The 15,015-nt window shown below is 31.9% G+C and overlaps 1 protein-coding gene across 2 annotated transcripts; it reads right to left on the reverse strand.

Annotated features, from left to right (window-relative positions):
• Window positions 1-1,592: 1,592 nt before the first annotated feature.
• On the reverse strand, window positions 1,593-6,177 carry LOC134706523 (uncharacterized). Of its 2 annotated transcripts, none has more exons than XM_063565540.1 (3): window positions 6,125-6,177; window positions 4,865-4,962; window positions 1,593-3,845 (listed from the first exon to the last, which is right to left on the reverse strand). In XM_063565540.1, exons 2-3 carry the CDS (start codon window positions 4,947-4,949, stop codon window positions 2,308-2,310), a joined length of 1,623 nt encoding a protein of 540 aa, XP_063421610.1. In that variant the 5' UTR covers window positions 4,950-4,962; window positions 6,125-6,177; the 3' UTR covers window positions 1,593-2,307. The 2 variants fall into 2 exon arrangements, with proteins under 2 accessions (XP_063421610.1, XP_063421609.1); XM_063565539.1 differs by lacking the exon at window positions 6,125-6,177 and adding an exon at window positions 5,244-5,571.
• Between the last annotated feature and the right edge of the window lie 8,838 nt (window positions 6,178-15,015).

Consider the following 15,015-nt stretch of genomic DNA (forward strand, 5'->3'; position numbering starts at 1 on the left):
GAAATACATATGCACAATACATACAATAAGTAATAAAATACAATAACTGCAAGACTTTTTATCAACAGAAAAAATAAGGATGGATTCATACTATATTAATCCTAGAGTACACTCAGTTTATCTATGATTTTTAATAAATGTACAAATTTAAAAAGCTTTGCTTGCATTTTGAATGAGAATATTTTTCCCTCGGTCTGATCAGTAAACGAAACGGTTATTCCTGATTTTTTTTCATGTTTTTTTCTTCAGTATTGTCTTTTCTTTAAATAAACGAACCACGTGCTGAACAAAAGCAAAGCTATCTCCAATGAAGCTCATATCAAAAATTGGATGAATACGGATCTAATTGAGGTTTTGTTATTGACAGGACAGTAAAATATTCACACTATGTTTTAAAAAAAGCCTTATTCGACAAAATTGAAACAAAGGACTTATATAAATAGCAAAATATTATGTCTATATTCCGAGTTTTTCAAATGTTTAGTATAAAAAAAATCATATTTACATTTTGTGTCTAATTCGTAGCGAATGCTTGATTCACACTGCTATGTTCTTAGTTTGAAAAACAATCGCCATTTCCAACAAATAAAGCAGATGAAAAGCTTCTTCTGGATAATTCTGCTGTAGATGAATGTCCATGATTACAACGCAATGACGTACTCCTCCGACGTATAAAAATACCACCCAGTTTTGACAGAGACACTTGTCTTAAATGTATCAAGTCATTGTAATACGATACAACTTCTTTTGTGAATGTCAGAGGAGCTGGAATCACAACCGTTTTTCGTGGATGAAAGTTTTGTAAAAACCGTGAAGTAGAACTTGGTATATTTCGGGGATGGAAGTTTTGTAAATTCCGTGAAGTAGAACTTTGTATGTTTCGAGAATGAAAGTTTCGTAAATTCCGTGAAGTAGAACCTTGTATATTTCGTGGATGAAAGTTTCGTAAATTCCGTGAAATCAAACTTTGTGGATTTCGTGCATGAAAGTTTTGTGAATTCTGTGAAGAACTTTGGAAATTTCGTGCAGAAAAAATTGGTAAATTCCGTGTAGAAGAACTTTGGAAATTTCGTGGATGAAAGTTTGGTAAATTCCGTGTAGTAGAACGCTGTAAATTTCGTGGATGAAAGTTTTGTGAATTCTGTGTAGTAGAACTATGTAAATTTCGCGGATGAAAATTTTGTAAATTTCGTGGAGTAGTATATTGTAACTCTGAATGAGATAATCCTTTAGGAACCTCTTCATTGATGCTGCGAACATATTTGAAACTTAAGAACTGACCCTCTCCTGAAAGAATATTGAAGATTTAAATTGTGAGAATTTTGACGAAACTACCATGTCCTATTGTAAAACATGATAATTTATATCATGCCATTCACTAGTTACAAAAGAACTCTACTCCATATTACCAAAAAAATATTGGTCCAGTGTTAAATAAATCAAGAATGTTAACATTTCAAATAAAGTCAGTATACAAAAAGGTATATGATTGTTGACTGTTAAGAAATGCAGATAAAATAGTTCTATATGAAGGGAATTTGTTTATTTTAAAAAATCATTTCCCTCACTGTAGACAAAAAAAAGATCAAAAGTAAAACTAAAAACAAAATATTTTGATAAATAGACACAAGAAACAAAATGGAACAAAAACAAAAACACAATAAAAAAAACGAAACAAAGCTTTTCTTCAACTATTATTATAGTGAGATTATAATTCTCTATTTCGATGTTTAAATATTTGGAAAAAAATGTAATATATTTTAATGTTTTGTCTGGTTATTTGTTAATTTTTTTCAACTGGCTTTCCACTTCTATGTACTAAGTTTGTTAAAAACAATCGTCAAAACAATTTCTTGTTCAAACAATTTTTTGTGTAAATTAAAAAAAACAATATGAGAAACGAAGAAAGAAAAAACCGTAGAAAGCAATTTGCAGTTGCAGAATCTAATGTATTCTGGGTAATCTTTTCAACAGCGTACACCCAAATGTTGTAATTGGTAAAAACAATCTAAATATTGGAAATTTAATCAATGAAGTAAAGTTTTTTTTCATTTTGGAGTTCGACCAATAAGACTACCCATAGTCCTTTTTCTTTATTCTGAAAAGGCGAATTGTAATCACTCAAATGTAATATTGAAAAACAAACACAGACAAAATTGTGTATCAATAAATAGAATACGCAGGCAAAATGGTGTGTTTATTTGACTGTAAAATGTGAAACCCTTGTAATGCATATCGCAATCACACCTCTTAACATAAATAATGAAAAGTAATAGTTTGAATCTTTTTTCCCACTGAAAACGCTTGTTACGGTTTCAATACAACTGACAAAAGCGTTGGGTCAGTTAACACTCGGTCTAGTTGCCCAGTTTGAGCTAAAGTTTCAATAAACTTCCCATTAGCAGTAGTATTACTGTATTGTAAAATTTGCTCTAAAACTTCCGGTACAAGAAGAAGGTCCTGTATCAAGTCTACTCTCGATAATGTTACGAGAACGTCTATTTGTGGTTGCAGTACAGCATTAGTTAGAATGAGTGTCATTAAGTGCGGACTAGCAACTAAATGATTAATATCGCCAGAATGTGATAGAGCAACGATAAGTTGTATCCGATTTCCATTTGTAACGTATTCTAAAACTTGATTAAATATTGGTGGTGATTCAATAAGATCTTGTAGCATATCACCTAATCCCAAAGTAACAATAGCGTCTTTTTGAAAATCAGTCAGCACTGTATCGGTAATCATTTTGAAAGCAACAGGATAATCAACGAATTCTTCCAATAAATCGGTTGTGGATAGTTTCTGTATAAATTCCGCAATTACAGGATTTTTACTTGCGTTGAGCGCTTGTTCCATTACCTCCGGTGATTCAGCAACCTCCGAAATCCAGCTGGTTGTCATTAAGGTCTCTAGTGTCAATATTTGACTTGGTGTACCTTCAGCTCTTAGAACGATGACAAAACTGGCAGGTTGCTCAATTAAAATTTTCAAGTTATTATGACTTGCAAGACTACCAATCATATCTAACTGGCCTTTGGTTGTGATGTTAAACATATGTTTTGTAACCTTTGGAAATTGATGTAATAAATCTAACTGCCCAAACGATTCTAGTATTTGTTCAATCTCTTCCCTAGTCGGAGCAGTTTCATTCGTCTTTTGAGGAGATTCGTCTACTGGAAGATTGGAAATAGGTACTCCATTTGATATAGCCGTAAAGGGGTCTTTTCCTACAAATAACATAGGAGACGAAAATCTTCTTCCGAATAATTCTGCTGTAGATGAACTTCCATTTTGTTTACCAGGCAATGACGCACTCTTCTGACGTATAAAAATACCAAGCAGTTTTGACTGATGTGTTTGCTGCGGGTAAATCAGGTCTTTGTAATATGATTTTACTTCTTTTGTGTATGTCGGATTCGCTGGAAACACAAACATTTTTCGTGCATTTCCATGATTTCGAGCATTTGCATGATTTCGAGTATTTCCATGATTTCGTACATTTCCATGATTTTGTGCATTTCCATGATTTCGTGCATTGTCATGATTTCGTACATTTCCATTATTTCGTGCATTGTCATGATTTCGTGCATTTCCATCATTTCGTGCATGTCCATAATTTCGTGTATTTCCATTATTTCGAGCAGGAAAGTTTCTTCGAGGATTCATTGTAGTAACACTTTGTAAATTTCGTGGAGTAGGAGGAGTTGTAGAGATTTGAAAATATCGTGGATTAGAGTTTTGTAAATTTCGTGGAGTAGATTTTTGTAACCTTGAATGAGATAATCCTTTATGAACCTCATCATTGATTCTGCGCACGTATTTGAAACTTAAGTACTGACCCGGTCCTGAAAGAATATTGAAGATTTAAAGTGTGTGCATATTTACCGAACTGACTGTTTCCATTTAAAAAAAAGTATACTGTCTCTCTATCCTTACAATACTTTACAAAATACATGCACTTCATTGTTAACCATGCAAAATCGGTCCAATTAAACAAGCAATCGAATAGGTTTATATCGTATAAACAAGCCGTTATGTTTCCCAATTCTCAATTGATTGCTTTCATATATTTCATGCAGGGGCCTTTTACAGCCGACTATACGGTAATTGTTTTTCCTATCATTGATGACGTACGGTTGGCTATAGTTGCTTACATGTTTTTAAAAACTTTGGTAGATAGTTGTCTCATTGGCGATCATACCACATCCCCTCATTTTCATATTACATAGTAATTCAGTAAACGAAAAAGTATATGATTGTTAACTGTAAAGAAATTTAGCTACGGTATTTTTACATGAATGAACTGGGCTTATAAATTATTTACCACAAAGTAAACAAAAAACAGACAAAAACATTACAAAAAGACAAAACAAACCAACAACAACCTTAAACTAAAAATTAAAAACCAAAAGTTTAAATCGGAAAAATATGCCAAAAAATAAATAAATTACAAAATACAAAACCACGCCACACAATTGAACCCCTCCAGCACCCCCCCCCCCCTCAAAGTTTTTTTTTTATAATTAATGTGTTTCCGAATTTATGATAAAAATTGAAAATTAATGAAAACCTTTCCATCGGAAAAATATATTTCTAGTTAAACTGAATTTGTGCAAGCATGGCGAAGGACATATTTTTACAAATATTTTGCACGAATTTTTGTATACAGTGAGATCAAATGAATTTTATCTGTAAAACTAAAATCAGTACAAATAATTATAGCAAATGTTTTATGGTAAAGCATATACGGCAGAATCAGTTTTCAAAATAAAACACATAAAAATGATTACAAGAAGATGATTAATTTCCTTGTCTGTAAACCCTAATCAATTATTAGTTAACAGATGAATTTAGATTTACTTACCACTTAATTTTCCAAACGTAACGCACTCATGTCGGATATCAAAGCTCACAAGTATCACAAAGATTGCAAGACATGGATGTAACATTTCTGTCTCTTAGCTGAAAAAAACCCCCAAATAGACATTAAAGCGGAATGAATCAAATAAAAAAGACAAAACGTTTAGTCTCCGTATGAGTGTGTGTACATATCTATTTTAAGTTTGATCTTTTAACCCAACTATATAATGATTTTGTCAACTGAAATGCAGACACATCAAATTTCTTGCTATGAATTTAAAACGTCTTGTTATTTAACATACTGGAGACACTTGGTGATTACAAAACAAAGTATGACTGAAGATATGCTTCATGTAGTACAAATTATAAAAATGAACTGTTACCTTGATTATATCCTTGCGTTTCCAAGTTTCCAGTCCTTGATATTTATCAACATTAAAGAATTATCACCAATGTTATATTATTATTATTCCTGACAACATTATATGTAATGCTTTTACAAAGTTGCTCTCTTCAATCAGACCAATAACCGATTATTTCAACTTTTAATTTTGTCTCGGCATTTAACACAGTAAATTTTGAAGCTTAAACATTCGGAATCGCACGTTTTGTAACGGAATGAGTCAAATAAAGACAAGTTTGACGAAATTCCTGACTTCCTGACAGTCAACTTAGTATAGACAAGTCATAGTTACTTGACATTCTATCCAACATGTGATGTGGTGGTTAAAAACAACATGCATATTAACATAGGACATACATGTTCAAACTATTTAATCATAAATGTTTATATTAATTTAAATCCAAAACATATACTTAATCAAAATTGTAAACAATATTTGTTCCTAGGAGTAATTAGAGACCTCACGCGCAGTATATATATATCTCTATCATATCTTAAAATATGTTTGATGACTTTTTTTATCAGCTTCCAATTCACAAAAAAGGTACTTGATCACAACCCAGATATTTATGAAATCAAGTACAACACGCTAATATATGTTGTTTTAATTCGAAGATTTTACTTATTTAGCAAACGCAATGATGTATGATGAATCTGTTTACATATATATGCATAGAAGCAAAACCCAATTTACCACATATAATATGATACAACAAAATTAAAATATGGTGCCAAAAACAAAAATCATATGAGCATATTGTTTGTAAGCAAATCTGTTTATCATACTAGTTAATCTATAATAGTTCTTTGAAATAACAATCTTAAGATTCAATACTAAAGTTAATAGAAAATCTAACTTACTTAAGTTCCAACTTTTATCTAGTCCAACAAGTGTCAATTGAAAATAAACAAACAATCTTTTTAAATTATAATCTTTCAGGTCATTTCCTAAATATATAAAAACAGGCTGACGTATACCAAGGTGTGTTGAGATCGGTAATTTACCACGAAATGAAACCTCATTTTGCATATAATTAAAATTTTCACTATTTTTTTTTAATTAATGATGAATAATCTATCAACGTTTGACTATTAAACAATGCTGATTTATAGGATGAAAATATATTTCTTGTTCTTAACAGTGATGATAGTTAATTTGATATATGTAGGTGACATGTGATAGACATATGAGGTCTCATCTATTAAAATTCAAAAAAAATTATGACTTAAACGTAAAATGTTCTTAATTCTTTCATAGGGACACATATTCCATTTGTTTCATAATATGATATGTCAAGCGTCATTTTGCATTTGGTGTTGAAGTTTTGATTATGATACCAAGCTTGAGGATGATAAACTTTAAGGTTTGATGATGTGTTTGACACTTGTTTTCATGTTCAATGTTTGTTATGCTTAGTGGTTTGTGTAAATACGCCGAAGAGCAATGTTTTAACTCTTTATTCCTGTACTTGCAGCGTCAACTTACACCAACGTAAGCAACATAAAGTGGGACAATTAACTGGATTTACTACTATAAGGTCGAATCAACGGATGTATCCTATGCCTAGTAGTAATGCTATTGTTTGCACTCAGAGACATAATCGGTTCCGTAGCTATGGTATTTTTCGTTCAATGTGGTCAAATGACATTAATGACTCAGTATATTGTTTGCTCTTTGTGGCATCATATGATAAGCCGTCATATTATTACCAGCTCACCCTGACATAATCTGCTAGGTATTCATGTTACTGTTACATTTCTGTTACATCATCGGCTCTTTTTATTTTTTATTTTAAATACAGTTTTTACACCATCAAGTGTCTTTGCTGTAACGGCTTATTTAAAAAACAAATCTACTAACGGTTGATAATCATAAACAAACCTTTAACTAATGATTATAATGCAAAGATATAATATAAACTATTTAGAAAAAACGAAGTCTAATACGATATCTCTACACATGAACAGTTTAATCAAATTTATTATTCACAATTTTTTAATATATGACTGCAAACATGAACATATTGAACAGCGGACACATTTAACCGCAACAAGAGGAAACCAAAGGATCAATACGATGAAGGAAATGAAATAATAGCATAGTTTATAAATCGTCTCATCTGTCATTTAGTTTGGTAAGAAGACTTCCCTGTCAACTTCGTATATAAACTTTTAGATAAAGTAAAACAGTTACTTAATAAGTATGCGTACGCTTAGTGTCCGACAGGATGGTATTACAAAAGCTGCATGTATGCAGATGCAGTGATGTTCCGTTTGGGTACTCATCAAGTTAACCAAAGAGTATTATTAAAAAATCTAAAAAATGAACGATTTGATGATGACTCACAAGGTAACGGTCTACAGAAAGATATGTCACTATACTTGGACACATGGTTTTTACTCTCTGTTTAGACTAGTTGTTGGTCTAATTTGTTATTCCACGTGTTGAACGGAGGAGGAATCTCTTTGGTATGAACGATCTGAGTTTGACCCACCCCCCACCACTTCCACGTTAACAACGGGTCAGTATATATTATAAAGTGTGGTCACGTTATCACAGGAAACATAAACATTGTTCAAGACCACAAGGGTTTTAATTTTTAAATAGACGATACACACACTATTGTCCAACTAATAGGCCGAGTTCACTTGAAACTCTAGAGTCGACTTCAAATTCAATAGTATCACCTGAATGCATTCAAGCTGCTTTCCTGAACAACTTTAGGTTACACTAGGGTGAAGCATAATACAATATAATAATCTGATTGATTTGACGTCATTCAAGGGTTACTCGAGTTTAACCATTACTCGGTGAGGGTTGGAATCAGGATAAAAGGGGTTAACTGGAGATTTCCAAGTTAACTACGAGTTGTAAAACCCGAGCAAGTGAAGTTCGAGTGAACTCAACCATAATGAAGACAACAGTTAACTCAAACTATGTAAAGACGAGAAAAAAAGCGGTGAAGAATCTATAGATTATTTTGAAAATAAACGTATCTTGTTAATTAATGTATTAGATAACGATACTGTCGTTTGCCAACCAGAAGCCTCCTAGTCGCTACCGATCATAAACAACTACTTAATATACCTATTTGAAAGACAAAAACAAACATTGAAGAGCAGATAAAACAAATGAGACCAAAAGTAAACCGAAACCCGAAAATAAATACAAATAAATATGACATTAGGTATGTATCATGGAAACTAGAATCTATATGGAGATGAACACACGATATACATCATTAGATAGTAGTTGATATCATATATGCATATGAAACTTAAGATACGTTATGTCGACAGGCATTGTGCCAACTCTATGTCTTATACATTTTCTGTAATGAAATCACTTTTTATTACACATAGCGTAATCTATCATTATCTATCAATTAAATATTGTAATTTTCCAAGCTTTTGCATAATATATGAGATTTTCGGTGAATACTACGAATTCTACTAACCGATTATAAATCACTGGACGAGAGCATTAACCCTTCTTATAAGACAAGTAAACCTCAAATACTTGAATTTTTTTTTTGTGTCACAACATTTCTCGTTGTACTGACACGAAAGTATGAATTCATCATATATATCAGGATTAAATATTTTAAAGCCAGTTGCGCCTTTTGTGTATCATTAGTGATGATAGAATATAAAAAGTTAATATAGTACGAATGTAAAGAGTATTGTGGACTGCAAAAAACGAAACTTTTTTCAAATACAGCTAGGGTAAATAAAGGCAACAGTAGTATACCGGTGTTCGAAAGTCCTAAAGCTAGAGTGAGAGAAAACAAATCCGGAAACCAAATCCGAAAATACATAAATTTGTTTTATTAACAGTTTTCGTCGTGTATATTAATTATTGCTCCTTTTTAGCACCATTCCGTTATATATATATGTGCAAAATGATAGTTTCGTGTAGTATGTAGCAGACACACTACAATACAGTCAATACAATACAATATTTGTATCTTTAATATACCGCAAAATGTTTAACTAAATATAAGGTCTTTTCCCACTGCAATGAAACATCACATTGTATCATATACAATTAGTCAAGGAATGCCTGTCATAGGTTACAAGAAGGTTTATCTGACACAGCAAGTACAGACAAAAATAACAGTGGAGATGAGTGAGAAAACGTATTAACTATTTTTAAGCGATTTTTTAAATTCATACAAGAACAAACTAAGTATACATAGAATATTCCCGTTTGTAAAATATATATATTCTTACATTGATACCTGTGGATTATCGGTTTTTTTTCCAATAGGATAGTAAGAGAGTCTAGAAAATTCGACTCTTTAACTGTTGATATATCACGAGTAATTGTGTAGGAAAGTGTTTTCCTCATTAATAGCAAATATATAATTTCATTATTGATAATCGAAAATCTCCTTTTCACGTTTCCGATTTCTAAACCATACACATTTTGCATATTTCGATTCATCTAGATAGCTGATAAAAACTATGGCATTTAAACACAGCCAATCATCTACTGAGATCGTCGGCTGCCACACTTTGATTAATTTTCGTTAACTTAGGAGTCAAGAAAAGATATCATTGCCAAAGAATGACAGAAATATGGATACTTCTCTGAAAGTAACAGTTCAATCTACAACACAGCCAAATTTCGTAAGTGTAGCATCCAATGAACTTTAACTATATTGTTTTGATCTAATATATTTGAAATTGAATGGAGTTAATGAGGTTTCGTAAAATACGGTAACAGAACTTATAAACAATTATAAGTTAGTACGCCAGATGCGCGTTTCGTCTACATAAGACTCATCAGTGACGCTTATATCCAAATATTTATCAAACCAAACAAGAACGAAGTTGAAGAGCATTCAGGATCCAAAATTCTAAGAATTCGTGCCAAATACGGCTAAGGTAATATATTCCTGGGATTAGAAAATCCTTAGTTTTTTTGATAAATTCAAAGTTTTGTACACAGGAAATTTATAAAAATGACCACACATTTGATATTCATGTCAACACCGAAGTGCTGCTTACTGGGCTGGTGATACTCTTGGGGGACAAAACGTCCACCAGCAGTGGCGTCGACCCAGTTCTGTAATCAAAGGTACCAGGATTATAATTTAGTACGCCAGACGCGCGTTTCGTCTACATAGAACTCATCAGTGACGCTCTTATCAAAATATTTATCAAGCCAAACAAGAACGAAGTTGAAGAGAATTGAGGATCCAAAATTACAAAAACGTTGTGCCAAATCCTTAGTTTCCGATAGGTTTAAAGTTTTGTAAACAAACAGGAAATTTTTAAAAATGACAACATACTTGATATTCATGTGAACATCGACGTGCTGACTACTGGGCTGTGGGTTTGTTTTTCTACATTTGCTAGAGGAGGGTTGAGACCTAAAATGTTTAACCCCGCAGCAACTTGCACCTGTCCCAAGTCAGGATCCTCTGGCCATTGTTAGTCTTGTATAATTTTAGTTCCTTGTGTATAATAAGGAGTTAAGTATGACGTCAATTATCACTGAACTAGAATTAAATTTAGAATGGAAATGGGGAATGTATCAAAGAGACAACAACTCGACGGACCATAGAACAGACAACCGCAGAAGGTCACCAATAGGTCTTTGTAAACATAATAGTTTAGGGGCCAACTAAAGGCCTTCTCCGGATGCGGGAGTTTCTCGCTGCATTGAAGACCCATCGGTGGCCTTCGGATGTTGTCTGCTAAATGGTCGGGTTGTTTAAATATTCTCCGTTTCCATTCTCTAACAAGACTGACTATTTCGTTTCTGAACCACATGAAAAAAAGAAGCCTATGTCATGCTTCTAATGTTAGGGTATATATTTGCCACAGCATGCGTTGATTTTTTTTTAGACATTTAGACTTATGAAATTAAACACCCTCAGTTACAAAACAAAAACATCATCGTTACCGGTATTTTGAATGTGACCGACTCTCCGAGCCATCACATGCTGAAGATGCAAATTTTGACCAATACCTGATTGCCTCTGGGGATTTTATGAACCAAATGCATATTAATAGGCAACACATATTGAACATGTACATGATCTTCATAAATGGAATGTATATATCAAAGAATCATATTCTTTTGAACAAGTGTATTGTCCACATAAAATGTATAAAGTCAAAATGGTCAAATCAAAATCCTGATCAAACTGAATTTCAATTTAAAACGAACAATATTGACCAACTTCATGATTTACTATGAACATCAATTGACCAAAACATGGTATGTTACCTACCAACATGTAATGACCAGATACATGGGTCCCTTATGTTAATTTTCCTATTTTAGACAGCGGTGTTCCTTTAGCTCAATCATACGATCTTTATATATCACAAACTCGTTCGTTATGACCGTGTGTGTAGTTATGTCAAAGATTTCAACAAACGTAAACGCACGTAATCAAAACATCACTGGTTAATTATTATTTCAGCGATTTCGTTACCATAATTGACTTAAAATTTTACTGAATTCTTTCATAGATACAAACATTTGAAAAGTAAATTTGGCTGTTCCTGTAGAATACTTATTAAAACGGTATGTCATAACCAAACTTTTACGGCAATATAATACCAAAAGCGCGGAAGTGACTTTATGATTGTTATGAATACATCGAACCTATAAACAAACTTATTGGTAAAGTTTTTCTTGCCAATGTTGTAATTAGATCTTTGACTATAGTTTACATTGGAACAATTATTGATTTATTTGCTAAAATTGTATTTTTTCAAGCGGGACGTTAAGAGATACACCAATATCCATTTGTCTATAACTCCTACCTATTCTTCTGCCTGTGTATATATTTATTTGTGGCATTGAACAAGTAATATCTTTTATGACTGTCCATGATGTTAAAATGCTAAATCCCTGTGAAGTGTTTTAGTTGATTTTAGTCTCTGATGCAAGATTATTTTTATTTATTGTTTGTGACTTTTAACTAGCTGACAATAACTGCGAGTATTCTGAAATCGTACTTTCTTGTTGTTAATTTGGCTTGTTGATACTATTTGTTATGCTTTTTTGATTTCTAAAATGTCCTCATTCTTGGTTAGAACCCGTCTATATGTCAGCTTTGATAACCGTTTGATAATACTATAAACTTTCTCTTCTTCGTACTGTGAACGACAAAATTAATTATTTTGTAAAATAAATTTCCATTCTCCATTTTAATCAACCCTTATTTTATGGACTTTGTGTTTACATTGTATCATAGACCAAATTTATTCGTTCAGTGTATGTTCACTAGTGTTACTAATAATGTGTCTTTTGATTGAGTTAAGCCATTTCAATTAATATTTTAAGTATGTCTTTCTATGTTGTGATGTTACACTGTTGTTTAAGGGTGAAGGTTGGTAAATATTAAAAATTAGTAAACCCTCTACATTTATTTGCACCTGTCCTAGGTCAGAAATCTGATGTTCAGTAGTTGTCGTTTGTTAATGTGGTTAATAAGGGGCTCTCGTTCCTCGGTTTTTATAAAAATTAGACTGTTGCTTTTTCCATTTGAATGGATTTACACTGGTCATGTTTTGGGGGCCGTCATAGCTTGATGTTTGGTGTGAACCAATGCCCCGTGTTTAAGGCCGTTCTTTGACCTAAAATGGTTTCCTTTTACAAATTGTGACTAATGGAAAGTTGTCTCATTGCCACTCATACCACATCTTTTTATATCTATTATCGACATATATTGCATCAAAATGCAACATCTATTGAACAAACAACGTCTCAATTTGTAACTCATCCTTTACTAAGTACATGAAAGATTTTAAATGTAAACACTATTTACAAAATACATAAACTCATCATGTACATGGTATAAAATTATCTATGCATGGTTCAAATGTTCTTTTATATGAATATACATATATGATATGTGCCTAATACATGGTCCGACTCTAAAATACCTTTTTTGATAAATAATTAAATAAGCATATGAAGAGTCGTAATAAATTATAATAAATTAGGATATTGGCCATAAACCATGTCTGAAATACATGTTTATCCGTCAAATATGATAGTTACCAAATACATGAATACATGTATGTTAAAGTTATGAAGAAGTATATGATTGTTTTATCTGAAGAAAAAAAGGTGAATATATTTATTAATTGGCTTTCAAACATATACATGCAATAATATGGAAACAATAAATTAGCAAAATTAAAAACTGATAATTGGAAGTTGATATTACATTACGTGTATAAATACGCATGCATTAATAAAAATGGATAACACAAGTACATGTGCATATATAATGTGTACAGCAAACTGATGTCTACTATAATAAAAGATCTCAAATAAAGTCGTAACGTCAGCTGACAGCTATATACATGTAAATTGGTTATCATGCATTTCCTGCTTGCCGTATTAACTATGCAAATAATCAGTTTTGTTAATATTAATCTAAATATTTCTTTATAATATGTTTATTTATTTTTTATTGAATTCAAAATGTCAGAATAACTCTTGACGAGAAAATTCTAAAAAAAACCTACAAAAATAGTGAACTCCGATGAAATGTTTGAGCAGTGCGTGGGTGGAGCAGATTTGTCTTTTTTTGTTGTATGTTCCGCCATTTCTGTAAATTATTTTGTTGAATAAATTAAGCCGTCACATCTACTGTATTCCTCTTTGTAGTTTGTTCGTAATATTATTTTGGTATTTCTGCCGTTCTTTATGTGTTTTCCTGCGTCATTGACTTTGACACATGAGTTCTGGTGTACTTGTACTCATTCATGAGTGCAAATCTTGTCTTCTGTTTATGATTCAGTATCATGAAAGAATGTTTGAAGAACTGTCTCTCCTCTTAACATCATTTTTTGTATGAGACATCCGTGCGCATGCATCTTTTAATGGTATATATGTCAACCACAACTGGTGTATAAACTCATTCTTAGTCTTGATTTCCATGAAAACATATTTTTACAATAAGTTCTTGGTAGCAATGAAATATTACAACACAGCCTTTGGCTCTTTATTGCAAACCAACTTGTCATTTTCCTTTGATACACTTCTTTCTAAATTGGTGATTTAAAGGTTAGCACTTGGTCTGATTATTTCTGGAGAGATTTGAAATCGGCTCATGAAAACATTATGGTAATCAAATCCATGAATTTAGATACGACTTCATCCTTCATATAAAAGTATTGTAAAAGTTTAGCAAATCAACACTATAATTGTATCTTTGAATATTGTTAAATCGGTAAAAATAATGATTTAGTTATCAATTAATTAGAACCTAATTAGATAGCATTGTATTATAAATATATACATTCACGGTACTACAATAGCTTGATACATTTATTTTGGCATTGCACAAGGTCATGCTATTGCTACTTTAAATACCGTCTTTACACAATATCCATCGGAAGTTGAATGTGTACTGAATAATGTTTAAAATGAAGTTTTAGATACATGATTTTTTTTTAATTTGCTTTGATCTAGCTTTCAGTACGTGCAAGTTCTTTTGATCTTTATTGGGTTTTTTTTTGTGTGTTGTTGTTGCGTTGCATAGATCTAATGAGTTGAGCCCTCCTTTCAAACTGATTTTGATAGTTTGTTCTTATGTTGCTCTGCTACACCACTGTACTAGATTAATACAAGGGTTTCATGGAAAAAAAATCATGTTTAACTCACCACATTATTCAAAAGTGGGTGACAAGTTAGTAACTTGCAATATAGTGCTTACCCTTGTTTGGCGTATCTCATATTTCCTGTTCGTTATTATTTTGTACATAAATCAGGT

This window comes from Mytilus trossulus, chromosome 2 (assembly GCF_036588685.1).
Source record: "Mytilus trossulus isolate FHL-02 chromosome 2, PNRI_Mtr1.1.1.hap1, whole genome shotgun sequence".
In the NCBI taxonomy this organism is placed as follows: domain Eukaryota; kingdom Metazoa; phylum Mollusca; class Bivalvia; order Mytilida; family Mytilidae; genus Mytilus; species Mytilus trossulus.